The 17,104-nt window shown below is 33.5% G+C and overlaps 1 protein-coding gene and 1 long non-coding RNA gene across 2 annotated transcripts; one reads left to right on the top strand and one right to left on the bottom strand.

The window, feature by feature from the left end:
- Window positions 1-748: 748 nt before the first annotated feature.
- LOC130988410 (4-coumarate--CoA ligase-like 9) lies at window positions 749-6,985 on the bottom strand. Its single transcript, XM_057912232.1, has 6 exons — window positions 5,905-6,985; window positions 2,473-2,662; window positions 2,241-2,386; window positions 1,982-2,049; window positions 1,155-1,257; window positions 749-1,071 (listed from the first exon to the last, which is right to left on the bottom strand). The coding sequence occupies exons 1-6, from the start codon at window positions 6,913-6,915 to the stop codon at window positions 946-948; spliced, it is 1,644 nt and encodes a 547-aa protein (XP_057768215.1). The 5' UTR covers window positions 6,916-6,985; the 3' UTR covers window positions 749-945.
- A 2,457-nt stretch (window positions 6,986-9,442) lies between these two features.
- Window positions 9,443-11,728, top strand: LOC130988409 (uncharacterized). The gene is made up of 3 exons (XR_009090090.1): window positions 9,443-9,745; window positions 10,975-11,054; window positions 11,299-11,728. It is a non-coding gene; the product is annotated as an uncharacterized LOC130988409 (long non-coding RNA).
- Window positions 11,729-17,104: the final 5,376 nt, after the last annotated feature.

Below are 17,104 nucleotides of genomic sequence, written 5' to 3'. Positions count from 1 at the left end.
TACTTCTCATTCATCTCATTTTCTATTTCTTATTTTTCTCTTCCAACAATGTCTTGTTCTTCTCACTCTTTTTCCAACTCTTTCTTTATTCAAACCTCGATGAGGTTTCGGTTGTTCCAGTTTTCAACGTTGATCCCGCCATTCAATTCATGCAATTCATGTGAGAGGTCTTAGGTTCAATCTCGCCTGCATGCGGTTATTTTTCTCACATTTGTGTGGGCAATGATCTCGTCTGCATGCGGTTATTTATTCACTTTTGCGTGGTCTAGAGGTCTCAGTGCGTGCGGATAGCATATTTGATTATATACAAGATATCTCTTTTGATTTTCAATATTAAAAAAAAATTATCTTACATTCTTCTTTAAAAAAAATTAATTATCTTACATTCTTGAAAATCAAATCTATTATATCCATTCAATAAGAAACATGAATTCATTAATTATGACTAAACTAATCTTTCAGCGATACATTAAAAAATATATTTTTGATTTTGCTTCATTTCTACTAAAAGAAGAAGAATTAGATCGCAAAAATACTATTACAATATATTAATTCATTAAATATATATTAAAATTTTATCTTCGATTTTATATCAACCATGAAAATAAGTTTTTCAAAATTTTATATTAATTAATTACTATATATTGTAAAATTTAATACAAATATTTAACTCTAATAATTTATTAATATGAAGTTCATGAGTTGTGTGCAATGCACACACACTCTGCTAAAAAAAAGTATATTTCAATTAGGTCAACCGTCAATAATATTTCAATTAGCTCAACTATCAATAACACATACAACGTACGTTCTTTGTGCTAGTTCTTTAAAATAAACTTAGCCAAAACACCCTCTTAGCTAGCTCAATTTATCTTTCATGCATGTGTAATTAACATTAATGATAATAATAAAAAATTGGGAGAAATAGGGTGAGTTCCTAAGAAATCACAATTTTGATGAGGTGAAAGAAATGGCATGAAGAACGAGTTCTCGCCGGAGGATCTTCCCAGCCGGAGATTTTGGAATCGAGTCGATAAATGCTAGACGTCGTATTTTCTTGTAAGGAGCGACCTACGAGACACACAAAAAATCCATCACTACATATAAATTAAAAAAATGTTGATGTGTTGCATGCAAGTAAAGTTTGGACGTACCTGCTTGGCAATGTAATCCATAATCTGAGTTGCAGTGATAGTGCTGCCCTGTTTTCTCACCACATAGGCCATCGGAATCTCGCCGGCTTCTTCATCAGGATACCTAACCATAAAAACAATAATTGTTTTACTCATAAAAAAATACAATAACTAAACAGACAGAAGCAATGTATAGCAATATAGCATAGTTAATTAGTCATATATACAATATAGCAAGGCAACTAGGCAAGGCAGATCCTCTATTGCAATACTGTGCAACATATGAAGAAATTAAAAAAAAATGTCAAATTTTTTACTATCTGAATTCTTAATTATTTCCTACACGTACAAAATCTTACCACTTTCGTGAATTTTTCTATATACAAGTGGCAATCGTCGTGGATACTAATTTATCATTTAAAGTGGGACCATATTAATTTTTTGTATTTTATTTTATTTGAATGATAATATATCTATTCACTCCTCGTAAGTTGGTTTCAAAATTATACTATCCTCCCTTAGGTATAAAATTAATATCATGCTCGAATTTTTTATTACATCAAAGTAAACAATGTATAAGATGGTAAAAGCAAACACATCCTTAAAAGTTTAGAACAGATTTGGGGCCCTTATATATAAAAATTATGGAGTGAGCTTAACATCTGAGTTTAAGTATTATAAAGATTAGTATAATAGTATACTATATTTTGGGGCTCCTAATATTTCAGGTCCTAAGCCATCGCCAAAGCTCACTCTTTTTTTGAGAGGCCTATAGTTTGGGTATTAAACTGTAACTTTCTCATTTCAAAAACAGATTAAACTCATTGAAAGATTGAGAGAATACTCACGGAACCACAGCTGCATCGTCAATTTCAGGAATTGATTGAAGCAAATGTTCCAACTCCGCCGGAGCAACCTGCATTATGTGTCTCATATTTCGTCACACGAAATTTCATACTAAAATAAAAGTTAAAAACAGTCGGAAATTTGTATAAGACTGTCTGACGGACGACACTAATACTCCCGATCTTGACCCGTCATCCGTGCAGAGACAGTCTCACACAAGATTCCGTCGTTAATATATATTTGTAAGGCGAAGATGATGACTTGATAGGCCTTGTATTTGATCAATTCTTTAAGGCGATCAACAATGAAGAGAAAGCCATCTTGGTCAAAGTAGCAAAGATCTCCAGTCTTTAACCAGCCTTGTGAATCTATGGCTGCAGCTGTTGCTGCATCATCCCCTGCATAACCTGCAAAAATCGATCACAATATTCAACATCAAACAACTTAATTATTACTCCATTTCATTATAATTTAGCATAATGCAACAATTAACCTTTCATAACTGAAGGTCCTCGTAGCCATAGTTCTCCACGTTGTGATGGAGGTAAGGGCTCTCCACTCTTAGGATCAACAATCTTAGCTTCCATGTTCTCCAACAGCCGCCCTGCAGATCCGTATCTCTTCGCCTCCTCCGGCCCCATTGTTCGTGTCGCCCCTCCCGTGTTCTCCGTCAGACCATAGCCCTGTGCACCAATTCCATGTCTCCTTATATATAAATTTAGCTACCAAAACCACACCTTTCTAAAATTAGAGTCACCAAGCTACAATTATTAGCTTCACCAAATTTCAAGTATCTATTATCTAAATGATGATATCCAATAGTACTACTCGAAAGATCAACATGTTTAATCACAACCAAGCAATAAGTGTCATTATTTCAATGATGCGTATGTGCGGTGTATTGATCATCGAAACAGTAATTTGAACTTGTTCGAAATGCATCTCTTTATAGAAATAAACTCCTAAAAATATTCTCAAACTAACGGTGTCAATGGAAATTAGACAATAGGTAGTATTTGCCCCTTAACCTATTTATTTATTGAAAACTAGCAAATTTATTTGTACTGAGTTAAATGGTAATTTAAATCTCAGTGTGTGTGTGTGTGTGGGGGGGGGGGGGTGTTTCCATTTGACATTTCAAAGTCATTTATTCAAATATAAGAGTACGCCATTCCGTGCTATGCATGGGCCATGATATATTTATTTATTTTTAAAATTTTAAATTTTATAAAAATGTCATTATTTATGAGTTAAATTAATCGAAAACAAAAAGATTATGCTAATTTAAATATTAGTATTTAATTTAAAATAGTTTATAATAATAATATTATTATTAACTTAATGAGTATAATATTAAATTTAATGGGAATTTTATAATAATAATTAAATTTATTGATTGTAAAGCAAATAATTAAGTCAATCTAATTTTTAGCAAATAAGATTAAATCATTAATATAACAAAATTAATAATTATTACTCCCTCCGTCCACAACGAGTGTGTGGTGAAGTAGAGGGCACGAGTTTTAATAAAAAAATTGGAAAATGTGATTTTAGTGTTAAAGGGTAATATTGAGCCTATCAAATTAAAAAAGTAAATGGTAGTATTTTGTAAATATTAAGTGTGAATGAGGTTTAAAGTTTAAAGATGGTTTCTAAAAAAGGAAAACACACAATCTTTGTGGACGAACGAAAATAGTAATAAACACACCATCTTTATATGGACGAATGGAGTATTTAATATAATAGGAGTAATTCTGAGCTTTTAAAAATTCAAACAATATTATTATTAAAAATTATGAATTACGAGAAAATTTAAAGGTTAAAAAGCTCATCTTTTATATTATAAGCAGAGAAGAAAGAGTACATTAAATACTCAAACACACAAAATGACAACAAGACAACTCCATCTATAGTTAGACTTAAATAATTAAACAACATAATAAGCCGTGTGGGCTTGTAGTTGTACGTAACAATTTTTGAGTTCAGAACTTCAGATATGTGTTAAATATTTATTCTATGCTTTCAATCGATGCATATCTATTTTCCATGAGAGCGACCGCAGTCGCTATTTATGCATGTATATTGAATAATTAATTTGAGTAGTATTATATAGTGGGACAAAGGGAGTATTAAAAATGGCAATAGGTTGATCTGGACCCAATTCTATTTAGTTCAGATCCAAATTCGAATTTTTTACTTAGATACAGATCTGATCTAGATTCATTGTATCCAAATAATGATATTTAGATTTGGATTCAGATTCGTTCAGATTCATTGGATTCAAAAAAAAATGAGATTTAAGTTAATATCCATAAGATCTACAGAATCTCGAGTTCAGATCTAGATCTATATTTTTTTTCCATCTTTTAAAATAAATTATAAATTATCTATAAATTAAAGTAAAATCATAATTATTGACTAGGATTTCAAAATCATTCAAAAACAAATAATTACATCACAATTCATTAAAAAATATTGTAAGAATTTAAAATAAGTAAAGATACAATAATCAAGTCTACTAAATACTTAACATATAATTAGTAGACAGTAGTTCAATAACATATCGAAACAATAAATTTGGGTAATTGTTCGAAGATATCTTCAATGTTATAACTACTTTCAACATCATCAACATTCTAAAGAAGTGAAGAACAAAATATAATGAAAATTACACATTTATTTCAATTATATAAGTACCCATTCTATCTCACTTATCTTGGCACATTTGCTATGGGCACGTAGACTAAGAAGGTGCTAAAAGTGTAAAGTGGGATGAGACCACTTATTTAATGTGTATAGAGAAGGTAAAAACCACATACTATTTTTGAAAAATGTCATTATAAATGAGACAAACTAATAGGATGGAGGGAGTATAAAATAGATTAAAATTATTACAATGTCATTAAAATTAATTTGATCGTCATTTACATCATTATCTTTAATAACAGTAGAACAAGAATATGTGTCTTCTTACTCTTCTATCTTAATTACTTTAATAATAATAATAATAATAATAATAATAATAATAATAATAATAATAATAATAATAATAATAATAATAATAATAATAATAATAATAATAAAGTATTGTCTTTAACAAAATTATAATTTATTTATGAAAAAAGATGTATAGATTATTCATAAATCTTTAGTGTGAGAATACATAAAAAATAAAAATAAAATATACATTTTTTATAGTATATATTCCATCCGTCCCTGAAATAAGTTTCTCCTTTTCCTTTTTGGGACGTCCCCCAAATAAGTTCTTCTTTCTTTCTTTCCATTTTTGGACAATTACCCCACCACTAATAATACTTTATTTATTCTTACTTTTCACTTTTTCACTACCCCAATACTAATTATAACACTTTTTCACCTTTTCACCACTTCCAATACTAATCGTAACACATTTTTCTCCACTATCAATACACTTTACCACTTTTCCTTAAAACTTGTGTCATCCCCAAAGATGAACTTATTTCAGGGACGGAGGGAGTAATTAAGATATGCGGGTTGAGTCAAGATCTCAAAACTCCTACTCCAGACTTAGATCCACAAATATTAGAAGTAATTCAGATTCGATTCAGATCCATCGGATCCAATTTTTGCAAAGTTCAAATTCAAAAAAGAAAAGAAAAAAATGGATCCGCAGATCTAGTCTAGGTTCAAGATCTAATGCGATCCCTACTTATAATCCTCAATACATATACTTATACTATTTTATATTATATAATTCATTTTTTCAACTTACAATACAATTATTTATTATTATTAATAACTTTAGACCTATTTTTTTTAATTATAATATACTCAATTATTTTGATTAAGATTTGTATGGTCTACTCCTATAACTTTTTTATTTTTATTTTTGTGGGCATAGAGAATAGAGAATATAATTAAATTCGAAGAAAACAATTTTGTGTACCTGTAAAATCTCGACGTGGGGAAATTTCTGCCGAAACCGCTCGCAAACTTCCTTCCCGAGCGGCGCTCCGCCGCAGCCCAAAGCCTGCAGGGAGCTCAAGTCGAAGCCGTCCACCAAATCCGATTTGGCCATCGCAACCACCAGCGGCGGCGTCACCGGCATGTAGGTAACCTTATACCTCTCCACCGCCTCCAGCATTTTGACGAAATCGAATCTCTCCATCAACACCAGGCTCTCCCCAAACGCCGCCGCCTTGATCACCTTGAAGAACCCGAAAACATGAAACAGCGGCACCGTCAGAATCGACACCGCAGCGCCGCCATTTTTCTCCGCCAATTTCTCATCTTCAGCCAACTTGTTGTGATACACCACCGCCACCAACGCGATCAAATTCCGGTGCGTCAGCTGGACTCCCTTCATCCTCCCGGTGGTGCCGGATGAGTAGAGGATCGCCGCGGTGGAGGACTGATCCCTGGCGGCGGAGCTCAAGGAGGCGTCGCATTCGAGCATCGAGAGAAACCGCGGCGAGTCGAGGATGATGATGGGGATATTGATCTGCGGGAGTTTCTTGGAAGTTTCTGAGGTGGCGAAGACGACGGCGGGTCGGCTGATGCGGATTTGGTGGGCGAGGTCGGCGGGGGAGGAGAGCGGGTTGGAGGGGGAGACGGCGACGCCTAGAGAGAGGAGAGAGAAGTAGAGGACGGGGATGTGGAGGGATGCCGGGGAGAGGATGAAGGCGACGTCGTTGTTGGAGAGGAGGGGTTTCAGGGAGATAGAGAGGGAGGCCACTTGGCGGAGGAAGGCGGAGTAGGTGAGGTGGCGGGAGGTGGCGGCATCGATGAGGAAGGGGGTGCTGGGGTTGGCGGTTGAGTGGAGGAGGGAGAGAGCGTATTGGAAGATGGAGAGGTGCTGAGACGGCGGCGGGAGAGGGACGGCGGGGCGGAGGCTGTGGTATATTTTGGTTTGTGGGCAGAAGCCATTTTGGGGATTGAAGGAGCTGGTTTCAGCCATGGGAATGAGCTTTCAGCTGATGACAACGGGGTGGGGGTGGGGTGTTGGGGCTCAGTATTTATTATCAAGACTAGTATTATACCCGTGCTCTGCACGGTCCGATTATTAATACGTATTTATCATATATAATAGTAGCAATATATAATTTTAATATATATTTAAGTGATATAAAACAAAATACAAAGTAAGTAAATGAAAATGGAAATTTACATTACATAATATAAAATATGGAAACAGAAAAAACAAAAGACTTTCATATCATATAGTTAGATTCACTACTACAAAAGTTTACATACATAACAGTACATAGATAACGGTTTTTTTCAAAAACCGTTATGTATGAGCGCACTTTTAGGAATAGATAACGGTTTTTCGAAAATCCGTTATCTATGTACTGTTGTCTAAATGCATAGATAACGGTTTGAACAAATGCGTTATGTTTTTGCGTTATCTATTAGTTGCATACATAACGGTATTACAAAACCGTTACGCCACCGTTATCTATGACCATCTTTTATAACAGTTATTTATAACGCTAAAGAACCGTTATGTATAAGAGTCATTTACAACGGTTTTTGAACCGTTATGTATGAGCGTCTCTAAAAACTGTTATGTATAATTTTTTTATTAATTTTTTTAAAATAATATTAATATTATATTATATTATATTATATTATATTATATTATATTATATTATATTAAAAAATAACAAATTAAGTGTTTATCCTAAAATCTGAATTTATTTCTAGTTATAGACTTTGAAAAATAATAAAATCTAAATACATTATTAGAAACCTAAATACCAAAAATTAAATAATAAAAGTGAAACAAAAGAAAAAAAAAAGAAAAAAAAAAGAAAGAAAAAGATTTGACTTCATTTCTTCAACACCTAAAATCCCTATTCATTGCTCCCGCTCAATTTTCACGCTAACACCTCAAAATTTCCCCCAAATCGACCTGGCCTCTTTCTCTCTTCACCATCGCCGTGCCCTGCCACCGCCGTCGTGACTCGCCGCCACGACCAGCGCCGCCCGGCACTCACTGCGCCCTCCATCTCGTCGTCCTCTGTTTGTTTACCCGTAGCAGCAGCTGCGGAGATATCTCTCCATCTCGAACCCGCGTCGCCTGCCACCGACCGTGTCGACTCGCCGTTGCCACGCCGGCCGTCTTCTCGCCGCCCCTTTTAACCCTAGGCGCCGCGATTTAGCTCGCAAATCCCTATCTGCTCTTCGCGCGCGTCAGCTCGTAAACCCTATTTTTTCCAATTCCTCATTTAATTTATGATTGTTTCTCTTTGTTGTCAACAATTCATGGAGCTTCACGCTGTGAATTCAGATTTCAATTAGAATGCAGAATTTATTGGACTCGAGAAGCCATTCATCGAGCATGCCGCTTTGTGGATGAGTATCTACTATTGAATACCTTTCTCGCTGGTTATAGCCTCACAATTGTAGATGTTGCAGTCTGGACTGCTCTTGCTGGTAAAATTTATGCAATTCTATTATTGAGCTTCTTTATATCGATGATCCTTGATGTGGTCTCGACTTTTTTTTTTTCCAAAGGACTTCTTTTCGTGAAAGAGATTACTCATGTTTTCAATGTGTATTATAGCTTGCCTTTGATTGCTATGTCTTTTCTATATAAATCATGGCACACAAGTGTTCTACTTCTCAGAGAATATATGTTCTTTTATTTCTATTACAGAAGCTGGTCTGAGATGGGAAAGTTTAAGGAAATGTTCTTTTATATTCTCCCAAATTGTATATTATCCAATTCGAAGCTAAGTTTCCTATCCCATCTCTTTTCTATTGATGATAGTGTAAGAAAGATATCAGAACTTAACATCTATCATTGAGCTTGCCATGGCTATCTTGTTCATCTATTTATGACAATAGTGGGCTAAGGTTTTTCCCATATTCTGTGTGTATGCTATTTGTTCATCTATTTGAAAGAATTGAAGACAAGGTTTACCTTGAAGTCTGGTAGAGTAATGAATGAAGGCCCTCTTACTTTTCGGCTGTTGAAGTATTACATGAACTGAAACTTGAAGTTTCTGGTAGCAGGTAGATCAATTTACTTCCCTGGTGAATAAGGAATGAATAAGGGTGTGTGTTGGCTGAAATGTTAAAGAGTGTAGGGTGGTTGGCTGAAGACTTGAGTACCTACGAAATGGTACAATGTTGGGTGGCTGATTTGAGCCCTTTGTGTACTATGGTATGGCTGGAGTATGGGGTAGCTCAGCTGGTGTCTGGTGAGGCAGAGCTACCGTGAAGAATATATGCAGCGAGGCAGACAAAATAATTCAGATTGGTAATTTGAAGCACCTCTTTCAAATGCTAATTAGTGTTTCTGATTTTGCTGCAGGTTATTTCGGAGAAGAACAGGAAAGAGATCTCCAAGTACAGGCTATTTTGGAGAAGAACAGGTTATGTCACGTGCTTTTTTTTTTTGTTGAATGCGGTCAAGCGATAATCAGCTATGAATCTACAAACTCATTTTGTCACAGAGGATATCAACTCAATTTTCGTCTTCTTCTTTTTCCCAGTATTTAATTATACTATAATTTAGGGTGATTTTGTTTAGTTCAATATGAGCGTGGAAGGGAGCTAGGATAAAACCCTTCAATCTCATCTATTGACTATTTGGTTAACTTTGGTTTGCTGGTGACTGGTGGCGGGTCTTTCATTTACTGGATTTCTGTTTTTGTTTTGGAAATTTTAGAAGTGTGTTGAATTGCTATGAACTGTGCACTATTCATGGTGGTGTTTGCTGATTACAGGTGCCCCAAGTGCGTAGAACTAAAGCTTCGCCGTGAAGGTGCTGCTTTCTGGTTCGTTCTTTGATTGCGCTTTTGGAGTGTAATTTTACTAGCTTCTAGTTTTATTTCCATTGAAGCTGGATTAAATTTGTCCTAGACTTAGAAATTGTAGGTAAGACAATTGGGGATCTTCGAAGCTAGGTGCGTTGTAGACTGACTCCCTGGCCTTAGTATTGTATTAGCCTCTACAGAGCATCTATCTGACTTTGTTCTGCATGAAACACTTCTGCTGATTAGGCTTCATTCCTTTTGGAATTGGTTGCAAGTAATGCCTATTCTTGATCCTTTCCAGTTCCCAAGAGTGTTTCAAGGCATCCTGGAGTTTCTAATTCATCTTAGTAAACAATAATCCCAAGTACCCAAAGCATACTCCAGTTTTACAGATAATAATCTCGAACAAGGAAACAAGACATGTGCCCCTTCTGTGAGAAGGGATGGGAAGAACAATGATTTTCTGCTCCTTTAATCTTATGCGAAAACAAAGCTCTTAGTACTCTAACAGCCTTTTCTGTTGACTGGTGCTTCAGTTATAGAGAAGGATATTTTATTTGAAGAGCAAGCCATTCCAGTGATTTTGGAGAATTTTAAGTCTAGCATACAGCTAAGGTTTGGATATCATGCTCTGCAAACTAATTTATTTGTATAAAGGAATCGTATCCACATTCTGGTTAACTTTAGGTGATTTACATCAATTAAATTGAGCATGAATTAATAGTTAATACTCGGTTTCCTAGTTCACCATTAGGACTGTTGGTTTTGTCCTACTATTTGTTATGATGTGCTAATTCTAGGATCACATGCAAAAGAGTAACATTCAGAAGTTTTTCATGAATGCTAGGTACTTCACCTTCTTCATTTACAGTACAGTAGTAAGCAAAAAACAGTTGAATCACAATTAAATAAACCATTAGACTAAAGAAAAGAAACATGGAAAAGTAAACTTGAGAATAGTAAATGAATGGATAAAGCATCCACATACATCGAAACTTGAAGAAAATGGATTAAAAGGGTTGGAATTAAACCGAATGGGACTATGAAATAAAAGAGGAAAATATATGCATTCAACTAAATGCTGCTCCAAGAACTAACCGCAAAGCTAGTAATTCTCTATGTTTAATCATATATGATTTTGTGGTTGATATTTCCTGATACTCATGATAAATAGTTATTTGGATCATATATTCTCGTCTTGTTTCATTTTCCAGTTTGAATTGCTATGACGTTAGTTTCATGGTTTGCAGAGTCAATTTCATGCCTGGAGGAATCTGTAAATATCTTTCTGGATATTGGAAGGTTTAATATGTCTGCAAGGTATTATAAGGTAAAAGATTAAATGTTTGCAGATATCTGATTTTCCAATTCTTTCTTTTGAATTTCACGTTAGCCACCGGGTTGGTTCTGTTCCATATGCTGAATTTTTCAGCCTTACGTAACAAAAGTAGTTCTCTGTATAAGGACATTGGTATGTTATTAGTCACCGTTTAGGCATAATCTTGATTCTTGAGTATTATTACAGTACTGAGAAGTAATTGAAAGATGGTAATTTGAGATATCTTAATATGCAGGAAATTCTTGAGTATTATTATCAGCATTAGTCACCATTTACACTTATGTGGAGATGGATAATTTTGAAAAATAGATGCCTTTACTTGAACTGAGCTTTGGAAGGAAAATTCTTGAGCAAATAAATTAGTGTGCATCAGTGTTGGACTTGTAGTTTGATGTATTCCAGCTGAGCCTTTGTGTGCACGCATATGAGTTTTTATCAAGGGAGGAAGATCAAGATGGAGATGTTACTTTCAAAAAGGGAGGAAGATCAAGATGGAGATGAGCGCGAAGGAAGCCTTTGAGAGGTCGATGAGAACTTTGTCGGAGTGGATAAGCCAGGAAGTGAATCGAAATATGTAATGATCTTAGATACTTGATACTTGGTTCATTCGGATGATAATGTACGAATATTTTGGATAATATATAATATTGTTATTGTTGATTTTATCATTTTGTTGTTTTAAAGTTATTTATTTATTTCTTTATATAAATAACATAAAAATTGAGAAAAAAATATTAAATATTAAAGATAATGGTTAAAATCGTTATAAAAGGTACAAAAAACCGTTATCTATATCTTACAAAGATAACGGTTTAAACCGTTATAAAAAGTATAAAAAACTGTTAACTATGTTATGAGAAAAAAGAAATATTATATAATACATAACGGATTAATTCTAATACATAACAGTCGAAAACCGTTATCTTTTTCTTACAAAGATAACGGTTTAAACCGTTATAAAAAGTATAAAAAACTGTTAACTATAATATGAAAAAATATATATTATGGAATAGATAACGGATAAATTATAATACATAACAGTCGAAAACCGTTATGTATAATCAATATAGATAACGGTTTTATAACCGTTATGTATGTGTGGTTGTACTGTTATCTTTTCCCTTCATAGATAACGGTTTTATAACCGTTATGTATGTGTGGTTGTACTGTTATCTTTTCCCTTCATAGATAACGGTTTTTAAACCGTTGTGTATGACACCTATAATAGATAACACCACTATACACAACGCTTTTTTTGCTCATAGATAACGGATAAAATCCGTTATCTATGAGCGTTTTTCTAGTAGTGATTATAAGATAGTACAACATAAATAGTCGCGAATCCAGCATTTGTTAATAGGAGTTACAAAATTTATTGAAGTACGACGTATGCAAATATCTAGATGACCCGAGCCAATTTTTTTGAGCATTCTGCCCGTTCATATTTATATGTAAGTAGAACCTTAATGGGTTTAGAATTAGAATTAATCATTTAATTGTTTGCAATTTCATTAATTCAATAGCAAGTATATTAAAAGCATATAAAGACATACTTCTATGCATATTATTTTAGAAATTGTTTTATCTTCTAAACAAATAAACTAATTTCATTATTAATAGTTCGTAATTTACTTTAACGCGAGGATTGACTCAAATTCAATATTAAAGCTTATCTAATTAGAAACAAAAATGAGACGAAAATAACATAAATTTCAAACTAATAGAACAAATCACTGTAAATTGTTAAACTTTTAACGTAACAATAGAACAAATCACTGTAAATTGTTAAACTTAACTAACTAATATATTAACACACGCTAATATATTAGTAATAGCAAATACAATTAATTAGTATTAAGTAATAACTAATACCAAAAAAAATGATGATAATTTTTTGAATGCAAATATTTTTTTTTATTGAAATTATTTGTACAATATTGATGATTTTTAAAATAATTTTATTTCTTTATAAATTATTTATAGACACTAATTAAAGTATACTATCACAAATCAACTATAAAATAAATATTATAATTAATAAATAATTAATCATTAAATAAGTTTTAATTCATTACCATTCAAATAGGAAGTATAAAAAAGAATAATTTAGATGATAGTATATATATAAAAGAATTAACTTGGATGGTGAATAGGGATGTCCGTCCAGCTCGAAACCCGTGAGCTAGCCCGATTAACCCGTCAACTCGAGAGGGTTAGGGTTGAAAATTTTCAACTTGATAAAAATTACAACCCGATTAGCCCGTAATCGAATAGTCCGACACCCGATAGGGTCGGTCCGACTAACCCGATGGGCTAGCCCGAAACCCAAATACTTAACACAAAATATTTAGATACAAAAATTAAAAAATGACAAAATATAATAAAGTCATATCATTTCACTATTTTGTATTTTTGAGATGCGTTGATTCTATGAGTTCAAATTATTGATGAATATTTTTTTTTTAAGTTGAAACATTTTATTGTTACTAACTTATTTTATATGTAAACTAAATTCACAAAATAGTAAATTTTTAATTAAAATTTTTCCATAGTTTTCAGTTATGCCCTTTCTAATTGAATTTACTTACACATACTTATGTTATATATATATATATATATATATATATATATATATATACCATATATATATATATATATATATATATATATCATATTGGCAACCGTTATTTTTTTTTATGGACTTTAAAACAATTTAGTTTTATTGTAAATATTGATTATGCGATTATTAACTTCAATTATATTTATTTTCTTAAATGAGATTATATAACATCTTGCAAATTATTTTAGAAACTTTAATTATGAAATATTTCAAACACTATAGTCTTAACCTTAAGTTGCCGGATTCCAAAAAACTTTTTTAATATGAAGTTCTTTAGTAGCTGGATTATACTATACACAATTTTCAGCCATTTGAATAAACGGCATTTTATATTCAGACGGAGTAGTCCAATATTATACGTGTGACGATACCAAAAATACATAAATGCTGGAGAAAATAAATAAAGCTAAATTATATCTAAAATGACAAGACTTTGTTTCATAGATGTTGAAATAAATTATTTGAAACAATTCGACTCAGCAAAAAAATGGGTCCATATCCATATTCATAGTAGAAAATTCAAAGAAGGGATGAGGCCCACAATAAACCCATAGATAAAGCCCAATTATTAATTAATTACATAGTAACAATACTATAAATACTTCTCTCATTTTAGGGTTTGATACACATGAGCGGCGCCGCTATATCCAGATCTACCCTTTTTCCTCATCTCCGTTGTCTGCATCCTTCTTCCCTTCAATTCCAGTCTTCTCCATATTCACCTTCTCCCTCGTTTGCCCCTATAATCGAGCATGGCTTTCTCTGGCCGCTCCCAAAAATAAAGCCCTAGCTTTCGCCCCCTCTTCCCTTTTCTCTCTGGACACCTACATTTCAAAATCGAACGAAAATGTCAGCGAAAAAGACGAAGCAGCCGCTAACGCCACCACATCTTTGTATGGTGGTGGAGCCGGAGTGAAGTTCCTGTCGGCGTCATCTCCCTCCTCGACGACGATAAAGTCGCCGCCACCTCCCACCAAATCAGCTTGTTTTTAAAATACTGAGTAAGATCTTTATCTTTTTCCATATTAATTTTTTCGTTTTTGAGTTATTTATTTATTTTTTGTATTTATGGTGTTAGATTTATGAATACCTATACAAATGGGTTCTTAAAAGTAGTTGCTTTATTTGCAGATTACTATGAATCTGCTATAAACTCTTCTTTCATCATCTTTGATAAAAAAATTAGTAATCATATAATCTTTTGTAGACTTGTTCACTTGATCGATATGTTGAAAATCCTTGACATCATCTAATGATACGCAGCGGAAATAACAGTCAAGGAAAAGATCTAGATTTACAATTGATTCATGTGTAGAGATTACAAACACACAACAACAGTTAGAATGACTTACTTGTTGTGTAGCAAACAATCCTGTAGCAATTCTTCTAGCAATCCTGCAGTTGAATCCACTACTATGGTATCCACGCATATTGCAGATTCGATTTGAATCCACTACTATGGTATCCACGCATATTGCAGATTCGATGCAGGAACAATTCCCGATGCACCATTCAATCATCGAAAACTAGGAAATCTCCGATTGAATTCTATAGTGCTCTAAGTGTTTTCTCTCTTGTAATTTTACGTATCTCACGTGTGTTCATCTCTCTTACAGATAAAAGAAATATATTCCTAATCTTATAGGAATAAGACACGCCTGTAAACCCTAGGTTAAACAGGCCGGGCTTTTCTTTTGTCTCCTATTAATTAATCCAATAGTCAAACTATTTACTAATTAATTAAAGCTTATTAGAATATATCAAATATATCCTAATCTAGTCCATATATCTTTCAATCTCCCACTTGGACTAGCATTAGATTAAACACCAAGCACTATCTTTGCACCCTTGAGCGAATCAACAATACACATAAAGTGTGACCCAATAGGCCTCCATTATCATCGATAATCAAATTAAAGTCTACACAAAACTCCTAGACTGCGTTGTGTAGCGAACTCGATATATGAAGAACGTTTACGTGGATTCTGTAAACAAAACCTTTATGCGAAGATATAGTAACATCCTTTCATTCACGAACCACTCGATAGAGCCTAGAATTTGCCATTGTGTCTTTCTAATAGCTCTATCAATTTATCTCATCTTTATTAAATGACCTCCATCAATCATGTTCAACTTTTAAAGTTCGAACATATCAATTGCACTGGCCAGTGACTTAACGGTCAAGTAATATAGAGAAACTGAGTGTTCTTCTCGAAATGTTAATCGAGGAATGAATCCTATCTTGGCACAACTACCACATTCCCTTATATCCCGATATACCCAACACAAGCCGTATCTACCCCTTTGGTTGGAGTGCAAGCATTGTACTTGGTCAAAGTATACCATTCAATAAGTAAGATAAGCATTGCCCTCAAGTCAAAGGACTGTCACAATCTCCACACACCAATAATCATAGACACCAAAACAAATGATATATTGGTTGGGTATGCCAATACTCTCTAAAGTATCCATGCATCTATCACGAGTATCTAATATCTCATAGTCGTGAGAACAACTACATTCTCTAAGAATGTGATACAGATCGCATGCCAACTTATAACATATCATCAATATCCCAATCTTGATGATCCTTAGTCGGGGTGCTTTAAGAGTTATACTCTATTGCTAACCTCCCACTAAATTAGCAACAGTATTAACTCATGGGAACATTTAATTGAATGAAAACAAATAATCAAAGTAATCAATCAAATAAATGCATAATGCCATTAGTGACATCAAATGTCATAAATGTGATCAAGTAATAAGTCTCAACACAGATTATTTCTAGACATATTACTTTTACTCCCACTGACTAAAGCCAGTCTCAAAGATATCCAATGCCCAAACACTCAAAGTGCTTGTTATGATTCATAATGCATAACAACCAGTCAAAATGATTAGCTATGTCCTCTTATGTGGGAACTTGCTCTAACATAATCTCTTGTTTCTAATATCTCTTAAAATCTGCCAACGATGCTAAGCACACAAACTACACCTTGTGTAGTGAAAATCATGACATTCATGACCATCCTATTGCCCTAGCGTTAGGATCATCCTTTGTGCGTTAAATCTCATTGTCATTAGAAGGGCAATCATTTCTTGACAAATAGATGCCATATTCCATCGGTAGATGTCCTTTCGAACTTCTTCATGGAGTATCGCCTTAGCACCTTGTCTATGTAAGTGGATTTTGATAGCCTAACAATCTATTAGCTCAAACACCATAGATCTTGATCCCAAGGATATAATAGGCTTTATTCAAATCCTTCACCATGAAGGAAATTTACAACTAGTCTTTCATGGATTGCATCATGAGTACAATAATTTTCATTTTCAATATGTCTTACATAAATGATGATGAAAATTGTGTCCTCATTGTTGTGTTTCCAATAAACACAATACTTTCTTTGCTTTTGACCAA

This window comes from Salvia miltiorrhiza, chromosome 6 (assembly GCF_028751815.1).
Source record: "Salvia miltiorrhiza cultivar Shanhuang (shh) chromosome 6, IMPLAD_Smil_shh, whole genome shotgun sequence".
NCBI lineage: Eukaryota > Viridiplantae > Streptophyta > Magnoliopsida > Lamiales > Lamiaceae > Salvia > Salvia miltiorrhiza.
Note: the sequence above shows the minus strand (reverse complement) of the source record. Positions and strands in the feature narration are given on the sequence as shown.

Coding starts and splice junctions, on each gene's coding strand:
- LOC130988410 (XM_057912232.1), bottom strand. CDS start 6,915: ATGGCTGAAACCAGCTCCTTCAATCCCCAAAATGGCTTCTGCCCACAA. Junction 2,050..2,240: donor TCAAATACAAGGCCTATCAA/GTCATCATCTTC, acceptor CACATAATGCAG/GTTGCTCCGGCGGAGTTGGA. Junction 1,258..1,981: donor GACGATGCAGCTGTGGTTCC/GTGAGTATTCTC, acceptor TTTTATGGTTAG/GTATCCTGATGAAGAAGCCG.